We start from the raw sequence: 26,721 nt of genomic DNA, 5'->3' as shown, positions 1-26,721 counted from the left end.
GGACGCTGGTACCTACCGGCTGGACTTGTTCTTTATTTAAATGAAATAAAGCCCCTGAAGAGAGTGGCATCCAGAAAACGCTTAAAAGCAGCAGTCAACGGGGCGCCTGTGTGGCTCTGTCGGTTGAGCATCTGACCCTGGGTTTCCGCTCGGGTCATGATCTCACGGTCTGTGGGCTCAAGCCCCGCGTCGGGCTCTGCACTGACAGCGTGGAGCCCGATTGGGATTCTCCTCTCCCTCTCTGGCTTCCCCTCCCCTGCTCTCTCTCTGTCTCTCTCAAACTTATAAAAGTTTTTTTTCTTTTTTAAAAGTCTAGCAGCTAACACGGAAACTGTTAAGGTGACCATCGTCACCGCAGTCGTGGTCCTCAGCCTGGTTTACCTCCTCAGACTGCATCTCTAGAACCGATGGCATGAACACAGCTCACCCCTTCAGGGACGGAGTGCCCTGCAGATGCTGACGAGTGGAAGGAGCCCCAGAACCAAAGCAAGGCTGGAGCTACATCCCTGGGGCTATTCGTGCCTTTCTAAAAAGAGGAGACTTTTCCTTAAATGGTGGGGATATAAGCTAAAGCTTGAGCTGGCTGGCTCTGTATTCTAGATCAGTCTTACAGCACCGGGAGGAGAGACAGAAAGGAGATCACCATTTTCACACCCGGTGCCTTGGAAAGAGCACTTGCAAAGATGATCAGTGACGGAAGGCGGGAAGGCAGGAGGGGCGCACTTGTTCAGGCGGGCCCCTCGGAATGTCTCTTGGGTAGTTCCAGCTTGTCGGGGCTCCCGAAAGCAAAACCCAAAAGCCGGGGGGACCAGTGCAAGGTTTTGAATGAACTCCCGTCCTGTCAGCCGCGTTCGGGGTGTTTGGAATAGCCAAGGGTTCTGTGGAGACTGGGCTGCAGGTATGTGTGTGTGTCCGGGAGAGAGAGAGAGAGACAGTGAGAGCGAGCTCGAGCATTTACGAAAGAGACAGCTGGAGCCTAAATAAGGGGAAAGACACGAAACCACCGGACCGTGTATGGCGGAACAAGGCTCTCTCCAGTGTCTGGAAGAACGGGCACTCACCGGAACGTGTGACAGTTCCGTAATTAGGATTCAGCTCCTTCCCCAAAGCGAGGCCCGGAAGGCCACACACATTTGAGCCCACGGCAATTAGTTTGGGACCGAAACTTCTCTTCTGCGAAGGGAATGTCGATGCCTTTGCGGCAGAAGTGGTCTCCACAGCCTTGCACACGACCTCCGGCCTCCTGGCCACCCTGCGGCTTACGTGGGTGGTGAAGGCTGGGCTCTCTCTGGCCCCGGTCCTCCCCATAGAATACACTGAACAGTCACCATCCTAAGCGGCGAGCTGATTCAAGGCTGCAGTTAACGCTGGGGCATCAGTGCTGGTGGCAGGCTCTGTTGTCTGGGCTCACGCTGGACAGGACGGGAGACTGACTGCCTGGCACTTTCTCATCTTCTTAGGAACAACCAAGGTCCGCGGGATGAGCCTTGGAATGCAGTGGTCAGGGTCCAGGAGGCCCCGATAGAGTCCAGAGGTCCTTCAGGATGTCGGGGGAGGGGGGGAGCGGGCAGGGGCAAGCAGATGGGCTGGGATCGTATGGATTAAACCCCGGGCCCAGCCAGGTGGGGGTGCACACACAGGCAGGCACAGACTGTGCACCTGTAGGTCAGGTACACTCCTCACTCACGGGGGGTCTGTTTCTCCACTAAAAACTTAACCGCTTTCAAAGATTTTAAAGCCACGCAGAATAACCACAAAATAATAACTGACGTTTTCTGAGTGCTTGGAAGGCACTGGGCGCTTTTCTGAGTATTTTACGCGAGTTATCCCGTTAAGTCCTCGTCGTGGCTGCACGAGATGGGGGCAGATCCTCGTTTATAGATGAGGAAACAGCCAGAAGCAGTTAAGAACCTGTACTACAGATACGCAAGATGCCGAGTTTCGGGAGGTGGGGGAGGGATACGTGGGGCCTCTACACGATTTCTGCAACTTTTCTAGGAGTCTAAAATTGGTTAAAAAATAAAACTTCACAAGGAAAAAAAAAAAGAAACTTGCCAGGTGTCTAACAGTTGGTAAGTGGGGCACCTCAGGGCACCCCAAGTTACCAACCAGGCAATTTGGTGACAAAGCACATACACTTAATAGCCACTTTCTCAAACAGCCTCTTACTAGAAGGACACCATGCCAGCCACATACGGCTCCTCATCAAATACATAGCTTTCAGAGGAATTTTGTTCTGTTCTGGAAATAATAATTCCGACACACGTTTCCACCGAGTAAGAAAAGCTGTATTTGTCACTCACCAAAGAAAACAAACATGGAGAGCTATGTCGAAATGAGTGGTCTCAAATGGGGGTGGGGGGGAATGATTTTGCACCTGTGCCCCCCACCCTCCCCAGGGGACATCTGGCCATGGCTGGAGACTTTTTTGTTGTCACAACTAGGGAGCTGGGCGGGGGGGGGGGGGGGGGGGGGTTGCTAGAATTATCTGGCCTCAAGACATGGAGGCCTTTGACATTTGCCAAAGTTGGGAAAACCATGATCTGCAAAATCAAACATTTTACCAGTGAGGAAACTGAGGGCAAGGAGGTGTAAGTGACTTGTCCACCATGCCACAGCTCGTGTCCCTGGGGCCTACCAAATTCCCATGCAAATTCTTGGCCCCACCCCAGTTTGAGCCAATCAGAAATGCTGGGGTGGGGTCCAGCTGATGAATAAGGCCTCCAGGTGATCTGGATATATGCTCAAATTCGAGAACCACAGCAGTCCAGGCAAATCTTGGGTTTCGGCTCATCCCTGCCACTGCCCAGGTGTCCCTGTCAGAGCTGCCCCTCCCCCCTCAGTGTACCTGCTCCTCACTCCCTCCTGCCGTGGGGAGGACGTGTCCCTGCAGCCTGCTAACCTGGGCCAGTGGAGCTCGGACCTGTGGGTCCTGAGATGCACCCACGCTCCACAGCCCTCAAGACGTTCCCCTCGCCTGCCCATCTCCCTCTCCACTCCGGTTCTCGAAGTTTGCTGGACAGAAGAACCACACAGAAAGTTCCCAAAAAAAGACTCGATGCTTAGGTGATGCTTAGGTCTTGCCCCAGACCAATGAAACCAGAATCTTTGGGCACAGAGACTATGCATTTGCACATTCCTATTTTTCAGAATTGCCCAGGCAGTTCTACGGTGTAGCCAGGGTACAGGATACGGAGTCAGAGAAGCAGATCTCCAAGGTTATGGTGGGTACGAACCCCTGGAGATCTCGTGGAAATGCAGATTATGTTACAGCAGGTCAACGGTGTGTCTGAGTCTGCGTTTCTAGTAAGTTCCCAAGAGAAACAGATGCTGCTGGCCAATTAAGTGTCCCTGTCACTGGCCCCAACTGCCCCCTACCAATTTCAAGAGTCCCCACTGGCCCTCAACCAGATGAGCTCACTTTGTCTTCCAGCCTCTACAGCCTTTAATCATCCCTCTCTCCTGGAGCTTGCTTTCTGCCTTATGCTTTTTTTGAACATTTATTTTTGAGAGACAGAGAGAGACGGAACGTGAGCAGGGGAGGGGCAGAGAGAGAGGGAGACACAGAATCCAAAGCAGGCTCCAGGTTCCAAGCTGTCAGCACAGAGCCCGACGCAGGGCTCAAACCCACGAACCGTGAGATCACGACCTGAGCCGAAGTCAGACGCTCAACTGATTGAGCCATCCAGGCACCCCAACCGACTTATGCTTCAGATGTGTGGGTACACTCTACCCCTCTAGGTCGTGGTGGCCCTGACTGCAGATGAGGAATCCTGTATTCTGTACAAGCCACGTGTGTTTGCCTGACGGGACACCTTAAAAATGAGGTCTTTCCCTTCCAAGACTGGAAGCTGGTAATCACGGAGGGTTCTGCCCCTACATCCTCCCGCTGGGGCCTTGTATCAGACACACTCATGAAGTAGAAAAGTCAGGCCACCTTCCCCGCAGGTGATATGTTTTAAGGAGGTCACGGGCTAGCCCTAAGCTACATAAAACCTGCCAGCTCTTTCTCCTTTGCCCCTCACATTCTAGGGAAGTGGTCCATTCTGCAGTCCACACTTTGCCCCCAAATGCCATGCGTTATTAAAATCCTGCCCGGCTCACTCCATGCTTCCCTCTGCAAAGGCGGATTGGAGGGTGCTGCCTTCGGCAAGTGCAACCCACTCACCAGGTTTCACGTTTTTTTTAAAAAAATATTTCTGCGTTTGCACCTTAGACCTTAAGCTCCTCTATCAAAGGTGGCAGGTGGGGGGCTCCCTTGGTTCTGAGACTCTAGCATTTGTTTGGCGCCCTGAGTCCGTGGAGCACTGCTCTGGTGACCTCCCAAGACCTTGCCAACCGATCTGCTGCTTCTAGCCGCTTCCTGCCTCGGCTCAGCACTCCTGTACCCCAGGGAAGGAAGGGGCATGGTGGAAATGCCTGGCCAGGGGGCACCGAGGGGACAGGAGGCTGGAGGGAGAGGGCAGTGGAGTGCGCCCTGGTGACACTTGTCCCTGGGCCCGGATAACCCGAGGCCCGGTGAGCTGACCACAACAGCATTAGCAAAATTCCGAAGGAAAAAAAAAAAGTAGTATTTTCTATGTTTTTTAAAACAGCAGAGTAATTGCTCTTGGAAATGCCACACTCTTTCCCCGTTGGGTATGTAATTCTGCTTGACCCATCGGACAGAAACAGGAAAATACCCACCTACGAGAACACTGACGCACACGCGCTTTTGTGGAAGTTACTAGAAGAGCACAGACAGGCAGGCAAGGAGCCGAGGGGAGGGGCGGGGAGGGTGGAGGAGGACTGTCCCAGCTGGTGCGGCTTCTGAACCAATATGCCAGCCTAGATGACAGTGTCAATAATTAAGTGCAATTTTCCCCTTGGACGGGTGTATGATTTTAAGTGGTACAGCCTCCAATTCTGCCCAGGCTGTTGCCAGGCCACTTTCTTGAGAACCCTCTCTCCCACGGGGTGTGTTCCTAGACTGCAGTGTGAAAGCACCCGGGAATTCCGGGTGGAACTCATTTCATTTAATTCCAGAAACAAAAAGGAACTGATCTTGGTGAACCTCCTAGGACATCCTGTCGGGCAGTTTCAGGATCAGGTGAATTCGCAGTGTTCATCCATTGCGCCCTGGGGACCACGGCTCTTGGGTTTTGCCTCACCAGTTGGGACGCTAAGTTTGGGAAGAGAGCCTGAGGCTGGGCCAGCCGAGAAGGAGCGAAGGGTGTCCGGGAGACTGGATAGACCTGGGCATGGACCCTCTTTCCCTGCTCTGTATCCCCCTGCCTTCTGCTTCCCTTCAACCCGTTTCCGGCCATGTTCAGGCAACGACGATAGTGATCACCAACATCATGGCCACCACCATAATCAGCACCATCACTGTGACTGACATTTGTCGCACGCCTCCTATCCGTAGGGCTTCAAGGGCTCTTACACATATTAACTCATTTAATAATTATCACAACTGCATCTGGCAGGTACTGTTATTAACCCTCTTTACAGACGGAGAGCTTGAGACGTGGACTTGCCCCAAAGCACACAGCTTAGTTAAGTGGCAGAACCGGGGCTGAATACCAGCTGTGCGGTTTCAAACGTGACCCACGTTCACAACCACTTCCCCGCCCCTTGCCCGGGTCACCCCACCCCACAAGAACCTGTTTCTTTTCAAATCCCAGCTGCACGCGGGGCTGCTCACAGCATCTCTGGAACGCGAGATGAGCTCTGGGCTGACCCCGGTCTGGCTCTCACTGCCTTCCTGTTGGCTCTTCCCCTGGGCTTCTCGGAGGGACACGGCGAGATGGCCCTCTGGAAGCCCCCCAGTGCTGAGCTGGGACACCACGGGTGTAACTACTCAAGTGAGGGCAGTCACAGTCAGGCAGCCGGGCTGGAGAGCACGAGAGAGGCCCTCTGAGGTCTGGGGCCAGCAGCCAGGAGAGAGGGTACAGGGAGTCAGACAAGCAGAGAGGAGGGAGGTGGGCACCACCCAGGTAGAATGAACAGAGGATGGCGGGCAAGGAGATAAAAACCCCGGTGATACGCGAGCTGCCCGTTATCTGCAGTAGGCAGCTTAAGGAGAAAAGCCCCAGGCACACATTATAATGACAGTCCTCCATCCCAACGGCCACCAGGGCAGGGAACAGCTTAGACTTCCGTCCCAATTCTCAGAACCCACTGCGGGCCGAGATTTAGTACTCTGAGAAAGCTTGATTTTATTCGTGTCACTCTATCTTCTATCCTGAAATTCACACAGGCCGCGAAGGGGCATAAACTTGGCTCTAAGTCGGCAAGGTGAATGCAGCCGGCACCGTGCTTTCTTGGTCCGGCTCGGGTTTTGGTGTTTCTGTGTTTGGTTTTTTGTTTTGTTTTGTTTTTCAATTGAGTGAGTTGACAACTTTGAGAAGCCTGGAGATGTTTAAAAAAAATGTTTTTTAACATTATTCATTTTTGAGAGACAGAGCATGAGTGGGGGAGGGGCAGAGAGAGAGAGAGAGAGGGAGACACAAATCCGAAGCAGGCTCCAGGCTCCGAGCTGTCAGCGCACAGCCCGACGCGGGGCTCGAACCCACAGACCGCAAGATCGTGACCTGAGCCGAAGTCGGACGCTGAACCGACTGAGCCACCCGGGCGCCCCAAGAAATCTAGAGATGTTTTTACATAAAAATCTGGACTTTCAGCTGCTCTTTAAAATTAAAAAAAAAATCTGGCGGCCCTGACGTGCATTCTTCCCGAGCAGAGGCGTGCTGGTAAGTGTTGAAGCAGCAGCTCGCCAGGAAAACCAAATGCCCCTGGTCTGTGGCACTCGCCAGGTGCCACAGCTGACCTCAAGCCACCGGGGCAGCAGCCTGGAAACACACACCATCGGCTCCCGCGACCCAAGCTAGTCAAGGGCTTTCAGGCCAAGAGAGTGCTCTGGCCAGCCACTCGACTCATTGCTCCTACTAACTCCTACGGAATCCAACGGTCCTAAGGAAAGGGATCAGCACCGGGAACGGAAGAAGAGCCCTCGGTTTTGCAACTTGCAGGAGCCCATGAATGGGAGCACCAAACTGGCTGTCAAAATCAAGGGCTGGAAGACCGGATGACCTTGGGAGGCGTGGGGGAAGTGAAGGGACCCTGCGGAGCCCCCTGACCACTTATGGCTCCCAGCGGCAACCGGAGATGAAGTGGGCCGGGGCGGGGTGGGGGGGGGCTTGGAATCAGCTGGCGGTGTGAGCTCCACTGCTGTTCCGCCTCGTGGTGGCTGCGATCCTGCCCCCAGCTCCGAGTCCAGCCTGCTTGGATGGGGACAGCACGTTGTGTGGGGTCAGCATGCTGGAGGAGGGGGTGACGGGGGCAGAGGCTGGCTCCTGCCGGGGCACGCGGAGTAGGGAGTCAGGATGCTGGTTCAGGCAGCTTCCCCTGCGAGGACCACCCTCTGTCTGCAGCGCCTCCCGCCTCCCTTCCGCTGCCCCTGTCCTCGGAAAACTGGCAGTCAAGCTACACTTCTTTCTTGTCCCTTTGTTTGGACCCGAAGGAAAGAGAGTCCTTCAGAGCTCTGTTTCTCTTTCCCTGTACTGTATACACGCCACTCTGGAAATAAAAGCCACCGGTAGGGGGAAAGTTAAATGGTTGGACCGTATGGACTCCAGGCACAAGCTGGGAGCACCCGTCCTGCCAGCCCCTAGTGCCATCACCACCCAACATTCTCCACCACGCAGCACCCTTACGCTGGCCTTGCCTGGCGGAGGCAATAGAGGTGGGGGGAGGGGGTGGGCTATGAAACCACAAGCATCCCCAGCAGGAAACAGGGGCACCCGGCTTACAGGAAGGAGCCCAGAGCAGGTGTCAGCAAAGGCTATGCTTTGCTGGGGTGACCGGGAGGCCATGGGGAAGGCCGGGGGGCTCCCACTGAGGCCCCAGCTCCAATCGGGACCCCCAGGAGAGACCACTGACTTCACAGCCGCTGATCTTCCTCCTGCTCAGCCCCTCCTTAAAACCACTGCCAGGCAGAGGGCAATTTCTTTTTCAGAAACCTCCAGGGGCTCCCCGTTGCCTGCTGAAGACAGTACACATCATGGCATTTAATTAAGCCCGTCCTCTGTCTGGTTCGAACCTGCCTCTCAAGCCTCATTTTCTTCTCTAGCATTTTATCCCTTGTGTCTGACAGATATCTGTGTCTAGACCTGCACGTGGGCAGTGTGGGTGGGGGTGCTGGGTTCAAGTCCTAACCTCGCCACCTGCCAAGAGTGTGCCCTGGGACCAGTTACTTTTCTCTGCTGATCTTTGGTTTCTCTCCCTACCCCGTGTGTGTGTGTGTGTACACATCCTTGTACACCTTGTACAGATGTGAGGATATGTGAAAAGTACCTGGTACAGGACAGACTTTCAACATCAGTTTGCTCATTTCCCCCCTCCCTCTCCCCCTCTGTCTGCTCACTTCCTCTGCTTAGAAGACCCTTTCTCTCATCCACATCATCTCCACCTTTTTTAAGGCCTGGCTTAAAAATAATGTGTCTGGGCGTGCCTGGGTGGCTCAGTTAGTTGAGCGTCTAACTCTTGGTTTCGGCTCAGGTCATGATCTCATGGTTCAGGAGTTCAAGCCCTGCATCAGGCTCTGCACTGACAGTGCAAGGCCTGCTTGGGATTCACTCTCTTTGTCCCTCGCTCTCTGCCCTATCCCTGCTCACTCTCTATTTCCCTCTCTCAAAGTAAATAAACAAACATGGAAGAAGGGAAGGAAGGGAGATAGAAAGGAAGGAATGGAGGGAGGTAGGGAGAGAGGAAGGGCCTAGCAGTCTTGCCCCATATTGTGAGTCAGGAGTTAAATCACTTCTAGAACACTGAAGAATGCTCATGTCCCCCTCAAGAACTAAAGTCGTTTTAAAGTTAGGGATCGCGTCCTACTCAACCAGGGACCCTTCACCCTAGTTTTGAGCGAAGCACTTACTATGCCATAGGTGTTGAATAAGTGTTTTCTGGATAATTCGAAAGACAAGTGGCAGCTTACATAAATCTGCCCCAAACGTGACTTCCTTCCGTCAACAACATTCATCCTGTGATCCTTGCTTTAGATACAATGAGGTGAATTGGACCAAGGGAGCTGGAGCAGCTTGCTCAGACTCAGTGACAAAATGGAAGACATTCCCAAAGTCCATGGCCTTTCCAAAGAGCTGGGCTCCGCCATCTTGTTTGCTCCTCTCCTCACCCCCGTGAAGCAGAGGGGACATGTTACAGAGAAGGAAATGGAGTCCCATGGCCAATAAATGGACTCACCTTGGTAGGGACCCACAGGACGCCCATATCCTGCACCAGCGTCTGTCTTAGAGGGCAGAGGAAGGAAGGGACGTGAAATGCAAGGGGGGAAGGGGACACGGAAGTGGACAAGCAGGGTTGAAAGCAAGAAGATGTCGACTTTCACAGTGCTGGCAACAAGCCCATGGCCTCCCACCTACTTCTGACCCCCATACCTGCACCGCCACCACTGATAAGACCTCCACAGAGATTCGATTAAACTCATCAAAACAGCCCCAGGCACCGGTCTGAGCGAGGCCTTTGTAGATGTTGCCACAAGACTGCAATGAAATGTACAAAGATTAAATCACTATCAGTGCTGGGTTCATCATTACACATCTAAGTCAGTTTCCATCCTTTTTGTTATAGATACTTCCAGTCCCCTAATGACCGCTGGTTTGAAACTCATATTAAAGTTTCAAGGGCAATTACGTTTTTGACGGCTATGGGTGCCAACGTTAAGTCACGGGATCAAATAGAACCTTTTCAAGACACTTGGACCCAAATCCCTTCAAAATGTCATCAGGCTTGTGTTACTGTTGATTCTGGAGCTTTCAAAATCCCAGGAAATGAATAAAATATTATTTTTTTTTTGCACCATACAGACAAAAAAAGCCTTCCACTCCGCCTTTGGCACACACTGATAAAAAAAGTTTCTATCTGTATCTTGAGATCTGTGCCCAAACATCCAGGCTTCCCAGAGTGATAGGAAGCTGGGGACAGATGGGGGACGTGATAAGATCTATAGAAAATTGAGTGGCAGGTAAATCTTTTCAAATGACAGCAAGAAAAGAATTTCAAAGGGAAGATGGCCTATCATCTGTCCTGAAAATAAAAACCTCCTGGGCGTTCAGTGTGAACCAGTAAACCAGGAAGCAACACAAAGGGGGAGGTTACAGGGAGACACTCTCAAGGCCACTGTCAAGGAGACATCACCGAAGCCCTGGGAAAATGCAAACAGTGGCCAAGTCCCCCTCGCTTCCCCCATAGCCAGCACTCGCTGACCGTCAGCTCTGAGTACAGCTTGCACACTAGTCACTGAAGGGCTCAGTCCCTCTAAGGACTTCCAGTTAGGTTGTGGACAGAAATCATACAGCCAAAGCAGGTAAATTGCCATGTGAGCAGTGGTTCCGATGGACAGAAGACACAGACGTTTCGTTGTTCAGAGGAGCGGGTCAGCGCACTCTCCAGAGATCCGTTTGGCCAAAAGAGGTAAATTTCAGACGGCATCACGACCTCTTTCGCCCAAGTTTATTTCATGGAATGTCCGCATCTGGGAGAATGCTCCCTGAAGCCAAGGCATTTGGGTCGATCAAGTTTAGGAAATGCCACATTCTGTAACCCTCTGTTGCCAATTTACAACAGATGTTAGGATTTTAAGGGGAGCACTGAGAAGTCCTGCACAACGAAATTCGGTCAGTGTCTGTTTTATGAGCAGGATTTTTTGTTTTCCTCATGGGAAACCCTGGTTTTCTCGGGATGCATGCTGGGAAACATGGAGTGTGGTGGACAAAAGAGAAGAAGGGAAGTCAGGAGACCTGAAGTGTTGGTATCTCACAGAGCCTATATGGGATCTTCATACCCTGGGAATGCTCTTATTAGCATCCGTATAGGCAGAATGGAAGAGGGTAAAGTAAGGAAGGGCCAAGCGCTTTCTAGAAGTAATTATTATGGTCAAAGGATGACCAAAATCATGATATGTCTAGAGAAAAATAAAGGTGCCATCTTGGCTGGGAAATTGAATTACAAGGGAGCCTGGGTAGCTCTGTCAGGTGGGTGTCCCATCTGACTCTTGGTTTCCGCTTTGGTCACGATCTCACGGTTTGCGAGTTCGAGGCCTGCATCGGGCTCTGCACGAGCAGTGTGGAGCCTGCTTAGGGTTCTCGCTCTCTCCCTCTCTCTCTGCCCCTCCCATGCGCTCTCTCTCAAATAGACTTAAAAAAAAAAAAAAGAAAGTTGAATCACAAAAGGAGGCCATGGTTAGGGAAAGCCTTTAATTATTCTAAGGGGCCGTGGAATTTTGGAGCAAAGCATGGTTAAATCAACGTTTTAGGAGAACCAGCCTAATATCACATAAGCTAGGCTGGATGTGAGGCAGCCTTCGAAAAGGAGGGAAGAAGGGGAGCCTGGGTGGCTCAGTCGGTTAAGCGTCCGACTTCAGCTCAGGTCATGATCTCATGGTTCATGGGTTTGAGCCCTGCATCGGGCTCTGTGCTGATGGCCCAGAGCCTGGAGCCTGCTTCGGATTCTGTGTCTCCCTCTCTCTCTGCTCCTCCCCTGCTTGTGCTCTCTCTCTCTCTCTCAAAAATAAAGAAACATTAAAAATTTTTTTTAAAAACTACATTTGCTGCTTCAGCAATAGCATCTTTGAATTGAGATCAAGGGGGAAAGTACCGTGGCCAGAAAATAAAGAATGTCTTAGCATTAATGCCGTGATGTTTTCCAGAAAACGTGGCCAGGCTTATGGGTTTTTCAACCAGAACTAAAGAGAGGGGAGCAGTAACTTTGCCTTTTCCACACTGTTGTTGCGTCTGCCCTATGACCCAATGCCTCTGTGTGGCATTGAGAAGGCAAGGGGAATTGTGGGGGTCCCCGACTACAGCCCATCTCTCCTCTTTACCCCAACCCCACCCCGTTTCACCACCCACCCCTCCCCACGTTCACTAGGTATCATTCCATTCTTTGAAGTCTCTCCTTTTTTCTTTTCCACTTATGCCACCCTGATGTCTGACTGCTGACCATCCCTGGTTTCAACAACTGCAAGTTTCTCAGCAAAAAATTTTCCTCCTTCCAGTCCCGTCCTGCCTCCACTTGTCCTGCTACCCAGGAGTCATCCTCAGATGCCATCCATTTTCATCATGCCCCACCTTGATTTCTGAAGCCTGCAGGGTCTTCCTGATGGCCACCACTTCAGGGTCATGTTCTCTCTTTGGCTTTATGTCCCCCCCCCCCCCCCCCCGGCTTCTTGTTGAACCCCTCTCTCCTATTTTCTGTTCCCTCTCAGGCACTCGGCTGCTACTCCGTATTTATTGCTAGCTTTTCTCTGGAGATACGGAGTTGTTGTGAGTTTCATGAATGACCCTTTGGAATGACATCTGGGGAAGGGCCAGAAGGCTCTTCCTGACCCCCGTTCCATCTTCTCCATCATCCGAGCCATGCCCTGTGAGGACAGGTCAGGGGAGACGTCAGAGCAAGGAGTGGGGGAAGAACGGGATGCACAGAGAACTTGGTCATGTCTTTACACTTGATGTTTTCATAGGCTAGGCGGTGTTAAAATGGCACATGCCCTGTTTGGCAACACCCAAACCTTACACAGCCTTCGGTCTCACATCCTCCAGGATGTTCCCGACCAGCGTGCCCTGTACTCTTCCCTGTCTCTGAAGTCGTCCAGGGATTAGAGTTCTTAAAACACACATTCTACGTGCTCTTTGGTATCTCCCCTAATTATTTTACGTATGTTTCTTGTCTTTCCAGGCAGACTGGGTTATACTTTGTCTGTCTGTCTCTGTATCTATCCATCATTTATCTATCACCTATCCCTCATGCTCTCATCTCTCTCTCTTTCTCATCTCTCACCTATGTCTATTTATATCATCTATGTGTCCATCCATCCATCCATATTCTCATGATGCTTGCTGAGCAATGGCGATACTCAATAAATTGATTGCTGGAGAGGTGCTTTGTGATGAAAATAATTCTCAAGGACTGGACAACAAAGGGAAGAGGAGGTTTGCCAACAGTGCAGTGACGCCGTTGGTTACAAAGGACATTTGGTGCCTAGGAAGGGACCGCTATCCTTCTAGGGTGTTTCACTACGGCCATACCCATCGTTCTTCTTCCAATCGGTGCTTCCTCCGATCTAGGCTAGACTTGACCAGAGCTTTGCACAGTCCAGACAAACGACGGATAGACCCCTCCTCTCATCCTGTACTCTCAGGGGAATTGCTGGGGTCAGAGTTCGGTAATAAGTGTTGGAAGAATTGGGTAAGATGGCCTCGGTGACCCCTGGCCGATGGGGCGAACTCCTCTATTCCTGCTTGACATGTCAGGCATAACTTTGAAAATATTTTGATTTTCTTCAATCAAAATTCACCAGGTCTTCCACATCTAAATGAAATATCCTCTTGGGTGGCAATGCTCCCTTTGCTCAACTAGAGAACAATCTAGAAACTAAAATAATTCTTAAAGGTTGAGTTTGTTTGTTTAAATAGAAAAAAAAAACTTTGGGGGGCGCCTGGTGGCTCAGTTGGCTTAAGCGTCTGACTTCGGCTCAGGTCACAATCTCACGGTTCGTGGGTTCGAGCCCCGCGTCGAGCTCTGTGCTGACAGCTCGGAGCCTGGAGCCCCGCTTCGGATTCTGTGTCTCCCTCTCTCTCTGCCCCTCTCCCACTCACACTCTGTCTCTCTCTCAAAAATAAACGTTAGAAAAAACAATTTAAAAAAAGAAATAGAAAACCTTTCTTCTTTCAGCCTGGCTTAAAGAGAGCTATCACTGTAATGTGTCCAGCAGTAAGAGCAATCATGCTAAAATTTAGACCCAGTAAAATATGGGGAAGACAGCTGTTTTGGGGTCTGAATCCTCATTTTGTTTGCTTCCCGGGGAAAAAAAAACATGGTGCTTTTTGGCTGCTGCAACTCTTTGCACAGCAAAATTTTATGTACGAGAGAAATTATTAAAGTTACAGCTGATGAATCTTGTTTGGAGTTCTATATGTTCCCTTGAAGTCTCTAAAATTATTTTTAAATTAAATTTACTTTGTACCCATCATACCGTGATTTCTATGTATAAATATTTAATCTACTTAATGCAATTGTTTTATTTTTTCCCCCGCTATAAATTTATTTACGTGCCATCCTGTTGCAAAAGGGACGTAAGACAGTTTACAAAAATAATACAGGAAAACAAAATAAAAATAATGAAAAAGTGAGAATCTTATTCCATTTTTTTTTTATAAAGAGCATCTATAGGAAATCTGGTTGTAAGCAGAATACTTCTACCTAAGAAGTGACCTATAAGCCTGTCGTTTTCTCTTGCTTTTCTCTATGACACAAGACTTGGAATATATTTGAGAAGATGATGCTGAGCGCCTGAGTGAAGACCATTACCCTTGCATTTGTCCGTTGTGAGCATCAAATTGTTGATTAGGAGTGGAGGTTAATCGAGTCTGACTTCAGAAGTCACACCTGCCCGGGGCACCCGGGGGGCTCAGTCAGTTAAGTGTCCGACTTCGGCTCAGGTCATGATCTCCCGGTCCGTGGCTTCGAGGCCCGCATCGGGCTCTGTGCTGATGGCTCAGAGCCTGGAACCTGCTTCGGATTCTGTGTCTTCCTCTCTCTCTGCCCCTCCCCTGCTTGCACTCACACACTCTCTCTCTCTCTCTTTCAAAAATCAAATAAAAACATAAAAATAAAATAAAATGAAAAAAAAAAAAAAAGAAGTCCCACCTGCCCTTGTAGAAATTCTGAGGAAATGTCCACCTTTCCACAAAAGCACAAGTAGGACTTTTATGTGAAGATTTTACGGTAGCCCCTTGTGAGCCTTTCTGTGGTTCTAGGTCAAACAGTGAACTTAAGTCTTCAGATATATGTTCAGCTTCTCCATCGTACGGGTCACCAAATGAAGAGCCCCACGTGAAATCACCCACCTACGGCTGCAAAGTTCATCGGTGGAAGCCGATCGGCTTCTGGAGAGGTCAACGAGCTCCAGGGGTCAGAGATCCTCAGGTCTCCCGGGATGCAGCCAGCGGAACCCTCCAGGGCCGGGCCTCTGAGCCGGGCCAGGGTGGCATGGATGAGCCTGGTCCCCGGTGTGGCCCGCCCACCCCCCCCCCCCCCCCCCCCGGTCCCCAGGCACCCCCGCCCAGCCGGGCCTTACCTTGTAGTCCATCTGTTCTGAGCAGTTGAACACGTACACCATGACGCCCAGTGCTCGGCCCAGGTCCTTGGTGGTCTCCGTCTTGCCTGTGCCCGCGGGTCCTGCCGGAGCTCCGCTCATGGTCAGGTGCAGAGACTGAGTGAGGGTGATGTAGCATCTGTCAAAACATGGGAGCGTGTCGGTCATTCTCAGGGCCCCAGGTGGCCCGGCCCACGGCTTGCGCCCTGCTGGGTCCTAGGGAGCTAGAGCTGAGGCTCTGGAACATAGCGGCCGACAGCTTCCATAAAAGGAAAGCCAGAGCCTCCACCGCCATCTGCTCCCCACAGCACTGTGGGGAGCACTCTCTGAGGAATCCTCTGATGGTGATTCTCCCTCCCTGAGCTCGCCCCTGCTCCGTTTTCTAGCTCATTGCCCATTTCTCGTGTCTCCTTCAGCCCCAACACTCTAAGGTGCCTTCACGTACAGCTGTTCTCACTTGCTCGTGCTCTGTCTCGGAGGTTTGTGTGCCCCACCTCCCCAGCTCCTACGCTAAAATCCTAACCCCCCAAGACTACGGTATTGGGAGGTGGGGCCTTCAGAAGGCGATTAGCTCGTGAAGGAGGAGCCTCAGGAATGAGATTAGCAGCCTTATAAAAGAGGCTTCAGAGGGATCCCTCGTCCCTTCCGCCACCAGGTGAGCCCACAGTGACGAGATACCTGCTAGGAGCCAGAAAAGGGCCCCAGACAAGAACGTGACCATGCCGGTGCCTTGACCTGGGACCTGCCGGCTTCCGGAACTGTGAGGAATGAATTTCTGTTGTTTATAAGCCCCCCGGTGTATTGTATTTTGTTATAGCAGCTCAAATGGATGAGGACACTCAGACACACGAGGACTGTGCTCGTCCCTCTCTCCTTCCCCCACCCAGCCCCCCGCCCTTCCAGTCTACCTGAGTCGTGTCCTTCCTCAACATCGTCGTTAGTAGCCTAGTGGTGGCCACTCATCCCTTGGGGCTCATATTTGACATTAGCTCCCCGGCTAAGTATCCCCAGACCCCTCAGCACTGGGGGGAGCGAGTACATGTCCCTCAGCTGAGGTCCTCCCCCACTGTCCTGCATGTCAGCGTCCAACATATACCACACATGTTGTTCATACAACCTTCAAAAGACACGTGAAGGTGGGGCCATGTCCTACTCGTGGTTTCATCTCCAGAAACGGCTCTGGCCACATAGAGACCCTAAATAATTATTTATGAAACAAATTCATGAATGAAGCCATCAGTCATTCCATTCTGTTTAATCCTCCTTTGACTATCTTTCCTAATGATAATAAAATAAAAACAAGCATTAGGCTTGCTTCTGGTACTTTCTAAAACAGACTTACATTACAGCAACTTATTTGACATGTCTCCAGAGGCAAGGGAAATAAAGGCAAAAATGAACTATTGGGACCTCATCAAGATAAAAAGCTTCTGCACGGCAAAGGAAACAATCATCAAAACGAAAGGCAACCAATAGAATGGGAGAAAATATGTGCAAATGACATATTGGATAAAGGGTTGGTATCCAAAATCTATCAAGAACTTACCAAACTCCGCACCCAAAAGACAAACAATCCAGTGAAGAAATGGGAAGAAGACGTGAACAGACACTTTTCCAAAGAAAATATCCAGATGGTCAACAGACACATGAGAAAATGCTCAACGTCACTCATCATCAGGGAAATACAAACCAAACACAATGAGACACCCCTCACACCTGTCAGAACGGCTCACGTTAACAACTCAGGCAACAACAGATGTTGGCAAGGATGCGGAGAAAGGGAAACCCTCTTTCACTATTGGTGGGAATGCAAACTGGTATAGCCACTCTGGAAAACAGTACGGAGGTTCCTCAAAAAATTAAAAATGGAACTACCCTACGACCCAGGAATCGTACTACGTATTTATTCAAAGGATACAAAAATGCTGATTTGAAGGACACGTGTAACCCAATGTTTATAGCAGCGCCATCAACAATAGCCAAATTATGGAAAGAACCCAAGTGTTCCCCAACTTATGAATAGATAAAGAAGATGTGGCATATATATACATATATATACACACATACACAAACACAATGGAATATGACGTGGTGGTGAAAAAAAAGAATGAAATCTTGCCATTTGCAACAACGTGGATCGAACTAGAGGGTATTATCATAAACACGGTGATGGCAAAGACTGAAACTGGATGATGGTAATGGTTGCACAACCCTACAAAGCACTAACCATCATTGAATTGTACCCTTGTAATGGGCGAACTGTAACGCATGTAAATTATACCTCAATAAAGCCATTAAAAAACGTGCCACTGGCCTCACTTCTTGATACTTAGAAAATTAATAACATAGGCTCTCCACCTGCAGGTTGGACCAGAAGGGGCCACCCAAGGGGGCCTCCAAGATGAATTCTGTTTTGGAATCTGACGTCTAGAGTTCACCGGTAGTTCCAGGTGAATACTCTTGTGGCCAGATGGCGACTGCGTCTCCACCGAAACCAAAATGGCTTTGGAAAGACGAAGGGAGTTCCCGAATTCTCTAAGTTTATGTATTTTGAGAGAGACAGAGAAAGTGTGATGGGGGGCGTGCAGAGAGAGAGAGAGGGAGAGAGAGGGAATCCCAAGCAGGCTCCGCGCTGTCAGTGCAGAGCCCGACGCGGGGCTCGAACTCACGGAACTGTGGGATCATGACCTGAGCCAAAATCGGATCCTTGACCGACTGAGCCACCCAGCTGCCCCCTGAATTCTCCTTTAATTGAGTGCAAAATTCCCAGATATATTTCAGCCTTTGCTCGTGACACTCAGGAAGGCAGATCCCCAGGTGGACAGGACAGGTGTGGGGACCTTCTATTCCACTGGCAGTTTTCCCGTGTGAGGGCAGGTGTTGGCTCAACTGATGGGCTGCATTTCAGGGCTGGTGAGCTGAGCTCCCCCAGGGTGCTTCTCTCCTCTCTCAGACACTCCTAGCTGGGTCCTAACAGAAGCCATACCTGCTCTCAGGGGCTGAGTTCTGACTCCAGATTGGCCCCGGTGCCTTCTACCCACCCGAGCCTCGGCTTCTTCTAGAACTTTCCAGAGGCTGTTGCAGCCCTGAACCTCCCAGGAGGAAAGGCAGCTGCCCGGACTGGCAGACTCCCTGGCCTCCGGCCAACTCACCTCCCCACTCTCTCCCACCCCTGATCTGTCCACGGCAGCCTCCTCTGCCGGCCAGAGGGGGACCCAGGCCTCTTCTCCATAGCGCTGCAGGGCTCTCGAGGAGTCCAGGAGTCCAGAAACACAAGGGTTTGCAGAAATAGAATTCGCACAGAAAACTCAAGAATCTCTGGGAAGAAACCCTTGGAGCCGGGTGTCAATCTCTCCCGGAGTATCTACTGCTGAGCTTCTGATGATCTCCAGAAGAAGTACTTGGGGGTAGGGGGGAGGGGGAGGGCCCTCCCTCCCCCCAAAATATTTTTCTCCCCATAGTAACAGAACTCTAGAGCTCGAACGCGTTTCTGAGATCAACTAATCCAATCCCTATTTTACAGATGGGAAGACTGAGCTTCGGGAAGGGAGGCTGGGCTAAGGCTAATAATAACTAAGGCAGGGGCAGTGGGGCTTAGGCTTGGGCCATGAGTAAACCAAAAGGAAAACAGTGCCTCCCTCTTCCACATGAGGGTCGCCATTTTGCTTGGGTCATGGGCCATCCGGCCGTCCTAGGCCTTAGGGATACCCGCTCCTGCTCTAAAGTTCAATGTGGGGTCTTGTCAGCCTGTCCATCTCTGTCAACATCAAGCCAGCCGCTTCAGTCTGCAGCTGTTTTCCACTGAGGTGGGCGGATCAGGCTATCGAGGTCTCAGGCGAGGGCTCTGGAGTCAGATAGGGTTCCTACGTTGCCTCTGGTACAAAGTGTTTGCGCAACTCAGCCAGGGAAGGAAACCTTGGTGCCTTAACAGAAGCGGTCACTGGAATCCATCCCACGGTCTTGGGCTTTGCACCAAGGAATTCGGTAAGCTCGCTGTGTCGAGCCAATAGCAATTGTGAGAATGGCAAGGACTCCTCCAAGAGGCGCTCTTGCCTGGCCAGCTGGCCCCAACACGGATACGGATCCATTTAGTCTGGTTGTTCCTGGGAAGACAGACCCTTTTGTTCCGGGACGGACCTCAGAGGTTTGGCCTTTTAACCAAGCCAGGCTCTTTCCCATTAATTAAATCCTTCCAGGAGGGCTACATCAGCCTTTTCCTCCAGCGAGGCAGGGTTTATGATTTCGGAAGGCAGCTCCTTCCACAGTGTGCCCGTTGCAATTGCTTGAAAGGCTTCCCGAATATCAAGCTGAAGTCAGTCTTGTTCTCTTTGCGCAAATGACTCCCATAGGCTTTGGTCTTCTCGCCCCTCAGGAGGCTTCCGTGAGGACAAGAGGAGACAAGAGATAGGAAGGTGCCTTGAAAAGAAGGCCGATCCATGTTTAAGGTATTATTTTTTTAAGGTGAAAAATATATGCAATATAGCTTTTCTGTTTCGATACAGTTATTCAATTGGCAGATTAAAGAAACTATCAAAGACCCTGCATCTCGACTGCAGCTATAAGTGGCCTGTAGCTATCCTGGAAATGTGGTCTGAGTCATCTTAGAGTTGGTGAAATCTTTATAGTTGTTTTGTATTCGTTTTTCTCCTGCCGTGTAAGAAATTACCATAAACGAAGTAGCTTAAAACAACACTCGCTTATTCTCTTACTCTTTTAGGTCAGAAGTCCAGGTGGATCCTCTCTGGAGGGTCTCAAAGACCAAAATCAAGGTAACTGTTGGCTGCACTCTTATCTGGACACTCTGGGGAAGAATCTGCTTCCTAGTTCACTCGAGTTCTTGGTTGAATTAAGTTCCTACCAGTTGGAAGACTGAGGTCCTCATTGGTTACTGTTGGCCAGGGGGTAGCTCAGCTCCTCTGGGCCTTTCTATCGTCTTTGCATATGGCTCCCTCTACCTTCAAAATCAACAACAGTGTGTCAAGTTTGTCTCACGTTCAGATCTCTCTGATTCCCCCTTCTGTCTTCGGCCAGGAGAGAACTCTACTTTCAAGGTCTCACACGATGACATTGGGTCCACTTGAATTATTTCCCTCTTGCTGTAAAGCAAAGCATTATCATGGGAATGACATGATCATATGTATGTATAGTTTTCACCCATACTCAAAGGGGAGGAGATCATACAGGGGAAAAGATCATGGGGATCATCCTTAGAATTCTACCTACCACACGGTTCAATAATCATAACATGGATGATGATTATTCATAAGAATGAACACGGATTGCAACAATATCTCCCCGGCAGGGGGTCCCTCTAGCGTGACCAGCAGGACTTGGGTCCATGATAGTCAATATTTTTATCAGTAACTTGGATTAAGAAATAATCGATTACACACAACATAGACTGAATTCAAAATAATCCTAACAGTTGAAAATGATAGGGGTAGATCCAACAGGGTAAAATTTAGGAAGGATAAATGCAAGTTAACCTTCCAAGCACTTTCAAGGGAGACACAGAATCTGGAGCAGGTTCCAGGCTCCGAGCTGTCAGCACACAGCCTGACACGGGGCTCGAACTCACAAACCGTGAGATCGTGACCTGAGCTGAAGCCGGACGCTTAACTGGCTGAGCCACCCAGGTACCCCATAACATTTTAATGTTTAAATATGAATGTTGTCTTCAGCATACATGGCCCCGATTCTAAGATCTATTACTTATGCCATTTGGTTATGAGATCGTCGCTCACCCAGTGCTCATCTTTCTCTTTGCCCCTACGACTTGGTAAATGTCTTTCTCAAAATATGACAGAACACAGAGCAATGACTGACACATGATCTCTGGAACAAAAATAACAGCGTGCTTAGTAACGAAGCCTGAGTAGGTCTAATTATGCTTCATATTTATGTCTCAGATATGTTTGGAAATTCTAGTAGTGACTTAGAAAAGTCAAGAGAATCAAGACTAAAGTTCTCAGAATTTTTCTAATATCGGGCAGTCGATGGGCAGAACAAGAGATAACTTCATAAAGGTGAGTTTCGTTCTATACACAAGTGAAAAGGCAGAGACACAGTGGAATTAAGCAAAGATTTCTTAGCTACGACACCTAAAGCATGGTCCAAAAAGAAAAGCTTGACAGATTGGACCTCACACAAATTAAACACTTTTGCGCCTCAAAAGACACCGTTCGGAAAGTAAAAAGGGAAGCGGCAGATGGGGATACAATACTTGCAAACACATGTCCCATAAAACCAGAATATACAAAGGCTTCTCACAACTCAGCGAGATGACAAACGGATCAAACGGGAGGCAAAGGACATGAACGGGATGACACCAAGGAGATCGACAAATGGCTAATGAGCACAAGAAAAGACGCTCAACAGCATTATTAGGGAAATCGCAATTAAAACTCAGATGAGATCCTACTTCACACCCCCTTGGACGGCTGTAATACACAAGACAGACAATAATAAAGTTGTCAAGGCTGTGGAGAGATGAGAACCCCTGTCTACTGTGGGGGGAGGGTGGGGTGGGATGTAAAATGATTCAGCCACTTTGGAAAACAGTTTGCCCGTTTTCCAGAAAGTTCAACATAAAGATCTCGTACCACCAAGCAACTCCCCTCCTGAGTATCGGCCCAAGAGAAATGAAAACTTAACGTCTACACAAGGACTTGCACGCAAAGGCTCACAGCGACATTGTTTGTGACAGCCCCAAACTGGAAATAACCTAAGTGTCCATCAATAGGTGACTGGATAGATAAAATGTGTCCTGTCTATGACATGGGATATTAGTCAGTAAGAAAAAGCAATGGACTACTGCCACGTGCTCTATCATGGACAAACCCCCCCACTCTGTGTAAAATGAAAAAGCCAGACACTAGGGACAAGTTGTATGGCTCCATTTACAAGAAGTGGCTGGAATAAGCCAAATTTAGAGACACAGAAAGTAGCTCAGTGGTTGGCTGGGGCTGGGGGTGGGAATGGGTATATAAATGGACGTGAGGGATCTCATTGAGGAGGTTAAAAATGTTGTATAACTGATTTATGATGATGGTTATACCACATGGTCAAGTTACTGGAAATCATTAAGCGGTACATTTGGAATGGGTACAAATTTTTGATACATAAAAGAAACCTCAAATTGTTTTAAAACATATATATAATGAAAAACCTTGTATAGCAACAAAATTTTTATTTAAAAAAATTTTTTAATGTTTATTTATTTTTGAGAGACAGAGAGAAAGAGAGCACAAGCAGGGGAGGGGCAGAGAGAGAGGGAGACACAGAATCCGAAGCAGGCTCCAGGCTCCGTGCTGACAGCACAGAACCCAATGCGGGGCTCGAACTCACAAACTGTGAGATCATGACCTGAGCTGAAGTCGGACACTTAACCAACTGAGCCACCCAGGCGCCCCTAGCAACAAAATTCTTAAAAGCACCTAGTGATAATAAAAAATATTCAAAACCTTTATGACGATACTTAGACACTTTTCTGAGCTGAAATATATAAAACCGAAACTGAAAGATATATAAACATAATTCAAGATATGAATATACAGAAAAGTATCGCGTATCATAAAGATGGCTATTCTTTCCAAATTAACTTGAAGGTATTAAGACTCACCCATCAAAAACCCTAACCATTTATATTTTGGAACCTGACAAAATGATTCAAGTTCATTTGAAAAGAGAAGAGATAAATATATAATATATATTACATATATATTATATACTTATATATATAATGTATATTATATATATTATATACTTATATATAATCTATATTATATATATTATATACTTATATATAATCTATATTATATATATTATATACTTATATATGATGTATATTATATATATTATATACTTATATATGATGTATATTATATATATTATATACATTATATATGATGCATATTATATATAATATATTATATACTTATATATAATATATATATATATAAAAGATGATGTGGACATTTACTACACAAATAGGAGAGCTCACGACAAAGCTACAATCCTTAAATAATATGGCGTGTTGATGGACATAATGATGAAACAGGATAGACGCTTTGAGGTAGTCTGAGAACTCAGAATTTTGAATGTGGTGGAGCAAACATCACAGACCAGTGAGGGAAAGGGCGCATGGCTCACTAAAACACGTCATGTCCACTGGTTACTTGGCAGCCAAAGAAATCAAATATTCCCTGCCGTAGTAGTTTCTGTGGGTTTTCCTTGCTCAGGAGTCCACACTTATGGTAAGCCCTCTGGCTGCACAGCCATCAACCAAAGTATCTCCCACCCTCCCAGGGGTGGGCACAAGACTCGGGCTGGGCAAAATAATCAAGCTCGGTGGCTCCAGTGAGGGACTCAGATTGGCACAGGATCCAAACAGGGCTCACCAGAGTCCCTTGAAGGAATCAGATCTACGGAGCTGAGAAGCGGGGGGAGGGTGTCTCTTCCTCCTGGAAGATTCATGAAGTCGTGGGCATGGAGACCGCCCTTGCAGCCATACAATGAAAACCCGTGCGAGAGAGAAGTTAATATTCAGAAGGAAACAGAGCCGTGAGAGGAGAGAGTTCCATCACCGATCTCTCCCCATCCAGGCCCCGGAGCTAGACTCATTTCCTAGGCACATGAGGTAACAATTCCTCCCTCTGTTTACCTTAGTTAGGGTTTGGCTTCTAGCACTCGTAACCAAAAATGTTGCGGTAAAAACACTCCCTCTACTCAAAAGCCCAAAAGTTTACCCAAGAATTTTAAAAGAGAAAGGCAAAAATAAAACAAAAGAAGCTGTGGTAAAATACAGGTGAAATGGAGCTGATCTTGAAATGAGCAGGGACTTTCTAAACATAAAAGTAATAAAATGGGCAGGAACAGTCATAAATAATTCACAGGACAGGAAAATCTACTAGCCAATGAGCACATAAAAATGCTAAAGTCTGTGAGTAATTAAGGACATCCAAATCCAAATGAGATCCCATTCTGACTTATAAAATAATATTTCTGACCACGATACTTAATATTGGTGAGGATGTTGCGAGGTAAACATTCTCATAAACTGCTGGTGAGAGTGGGAACAATATTGGTTTCAAGAATAATTTTTTTTTTTATTTTTTTTTAATGTTTATTTATTTTTGAGACAGAGAGAGACAGAGCATGAATGGGGGAGGGGCAGAGAGAGAGAGGGAGACACAGAATCCGAAACAGTCTCCAGGCTCACAGACCGAGAGACTGTGACTTGAGCTGAAGTCGGACGCTTAACCGACTGAGCCACCCAGGCGCCCCGGTTTCAAGAATAATTTTAAAGTATGTGTCACCTAATTACCCTGCCTCTTGGACTGTCTCCTGGGGAAATATTAGGAAACGCAGCACAAAGTTATTTATAAGCAAGTTCATGGCAGATTTATTTTCAAGAGTAAAAGCTTAGGGGTGACTGAAACATTTTATAACATGGGTCTGTTACATAAATTATGGGAGACTTGGAAGGAGAAGGTAAGCCGGCTCTTAGAGTGTTTCAGAAGAATGTTGTGAGAATATGCCCATGATATAATGTTATGTAAGGGGCGCCTGGGTGGCTCAGTTGGTTGGGCGTCCGACTTCGGCTCAGGTCATGATCTCGCAGTCCGTGAGTTCAAGCCCCGCGTCGGGCTCTGTGCTGACAGCTCAGAGCCTGGAGCCTGTTTCAGATTCTGTGTCTCCCTCGCTCTCTGACCTTCCCCCGTTCATGCTCTGTCTCTCTCTATCTCAAAAATGAATAAACGTTAAAAAAAATTTATAATGTTATGTAAAAAAAAAAATCTATGGTATTTTATATACAGCACAGGATTGCAATTTCATTTTGTCAACATCTACACGCAGAAGGAAACGGACTAGATATTAACAATGGTTACCTCTGGGCGACTTTATCGTCTTTGCTTACAGAGTACAAAGTTTTTCTGATAAAAAACTGCAGATGAAGACTTAGGGAGTGTAGGACTTGTGCTGCGTCCTTGTCCGGCAAACCCCCTTCCAACACTCTTGGGTCAATTAAATCTCACCTACTCGCAGCAGTTCCTGAGATATTAAGAGGTACTCAAACTTGATAAGCAGTTGATTAGTACTTAACGCAGCAGCACGGGGCTGAAAGGGGCGTCTGTGTGTGAAGGTGAGTTGAGGGAAGAGGAGGTCATCCAAAGGTTGAGAAACAACTTATGCGAATTGCTTTTGTTCAGGCTGAAAAGGCATTTCCATTTAGTTCTTCAGCTTAGTGCTACGCCAGAGTCCTGCGAATATATCGTAGCTACTTATAAATTCAGGTCCCATCCGGGCAGTGGGAAATTCCAAAGAAATAGGCATAATCAGTCGGAGGTACTGTAATGCAGCTATGCTTTTAATGAATGTGCAAAGGTTTTATGGATCAATTGTCCATTTGATTAATTCCTCTGGCAGGAGAGAATTAAATGTACTTAAGCTACACACCGGACAAGGCTGAATGCTCTTTAAAATGTGATTTTCTGTGTTAAGGCCTTTTTTTTTTTTTTCCCGGGCAAAACATTTCTTGAGATAATAACGGAAGTCAATGAGAAAATGGAATTTTACATATAAATATTCACTACATACCACTTTGTCAGAAAAGCATCTAAAGAGCCAAACGAGGTCAAGGTCTATACAGTATTCACCATTATTTGTGTTAAGTCTTCCTTTCTAGTTCTTATTTTTTTTGCATCGTTTCATAGGAGGGGTGATAAAATCCTGTTTTGGAGAGAATTCCTTGCCAGAGCTTTACCCTCTCCCTTTCCAGAGGCCTTCAGCATTCGTGTACTAGAGACTTGTAAATCCAAAAGAGGTAATTATCTTCAACGCTGGGGCGGGCGTGACGACCCAGGGAAAAGAAAAAAGTCTTAGACTTTTTATCACTTGGAATGATCATGTCTGCTATGTCCACGGAAAGGAAGGAGATATTCTGACTGGGGATGGAGAAGTGGGGGCGCATTGTGTCAGAAATCGTTCCACTGAATTCGGTCAAGGAGTGAACTTGAATGCCTATCACAGCGCCGGGTCCCTTGGGGTAGAACAGTGAGTACATCGAAGTCAACATTACCACGGAGCATACAGTCTAGAGTCAGAGACGGACATTCGTCGAACTGCTCAGATACAGAACAGCTTTGTGATTCGTTGCGAGCGTTAGGAATTCCCAAACTATTAGCTTATATTCCAAGGCTGGCAGGAAAACTCACTGCAAGAGAGAATCCTGGACCCCATTTCCTTCCTGTTTAGGGTGCGTGTCTTGCTGAGAATAACCACAACACAGGAGAGGGTCCGCTCTGAATGAAGCCTGACGCGGGAACACTTTTCCCTTTGGCCCGCACTGAATGAGCGCCTCTAATGGACTAATACCAAGTGAAGGCCAAGTGCAACCCTAAGGTGCCCGAACCCTCTGAGCTGCTGTTGCCGATACTGTCCCAGCCGCAGAGAAACCCGCATCTCCCTCTGAACGGGTGTTATCTGCCTTTCGTCCGAAGCTGGGGCAGGGAGGAGTATCGGGCCCCGCATCAGGGCAGAGGACAGAGTAGCTGTTCCTCCTTCTTTGG

At 48.5% G+C, this 26,721-nt stretch overlaps 1 protein-coding gene across 1 annotated transcript in view; it reads right to left on the bottom strand.

The window, feature by feature from the left end:
• DNAH9 (dynein axonemal heavy chain 9) overlaps window positions 1–26,721 on the bottom strand; it is a 329,272-nt gene that overhangs the window by 203,267 nt on the left and 99,284 nt on the right. The window contains exons 27-28 of the mRNA XM_078437738.2: window positions 15,134–15,290; window positions 9,435–9,539 (exon numbers count right to left, since the gene is read on the bottom strand). Of these exons, the coding sequence (XP_078293864.2) occupies window positions 9,435–9,539; window positions 15,134–15,290 (262 nt within the window). The remainder of the gene's footprint in view (window positions 1–9,434; window positions 9,540–15,133; window positions 15,291–26,721) is intronic.

This window comes from Panthera onca, chromosome E1 (assembly GCF_046562875.1).
Source record: "Panthera onca isolate mPanOnc1 chromosome E1, mPanOnc1 haplotype 2, whole genome shotgun sequence".
Lineage (NCBI taxonomy): Eukaryota > Metazoa > Chordata > Mammalia > Carnivora > Felidae > Panthera > Panthera onca.
The sequence above is the reverse complement of the archived record's forward strand: the minus strand, read 5'-3'. Positions and strand labels throughout refer to the sequence as shown.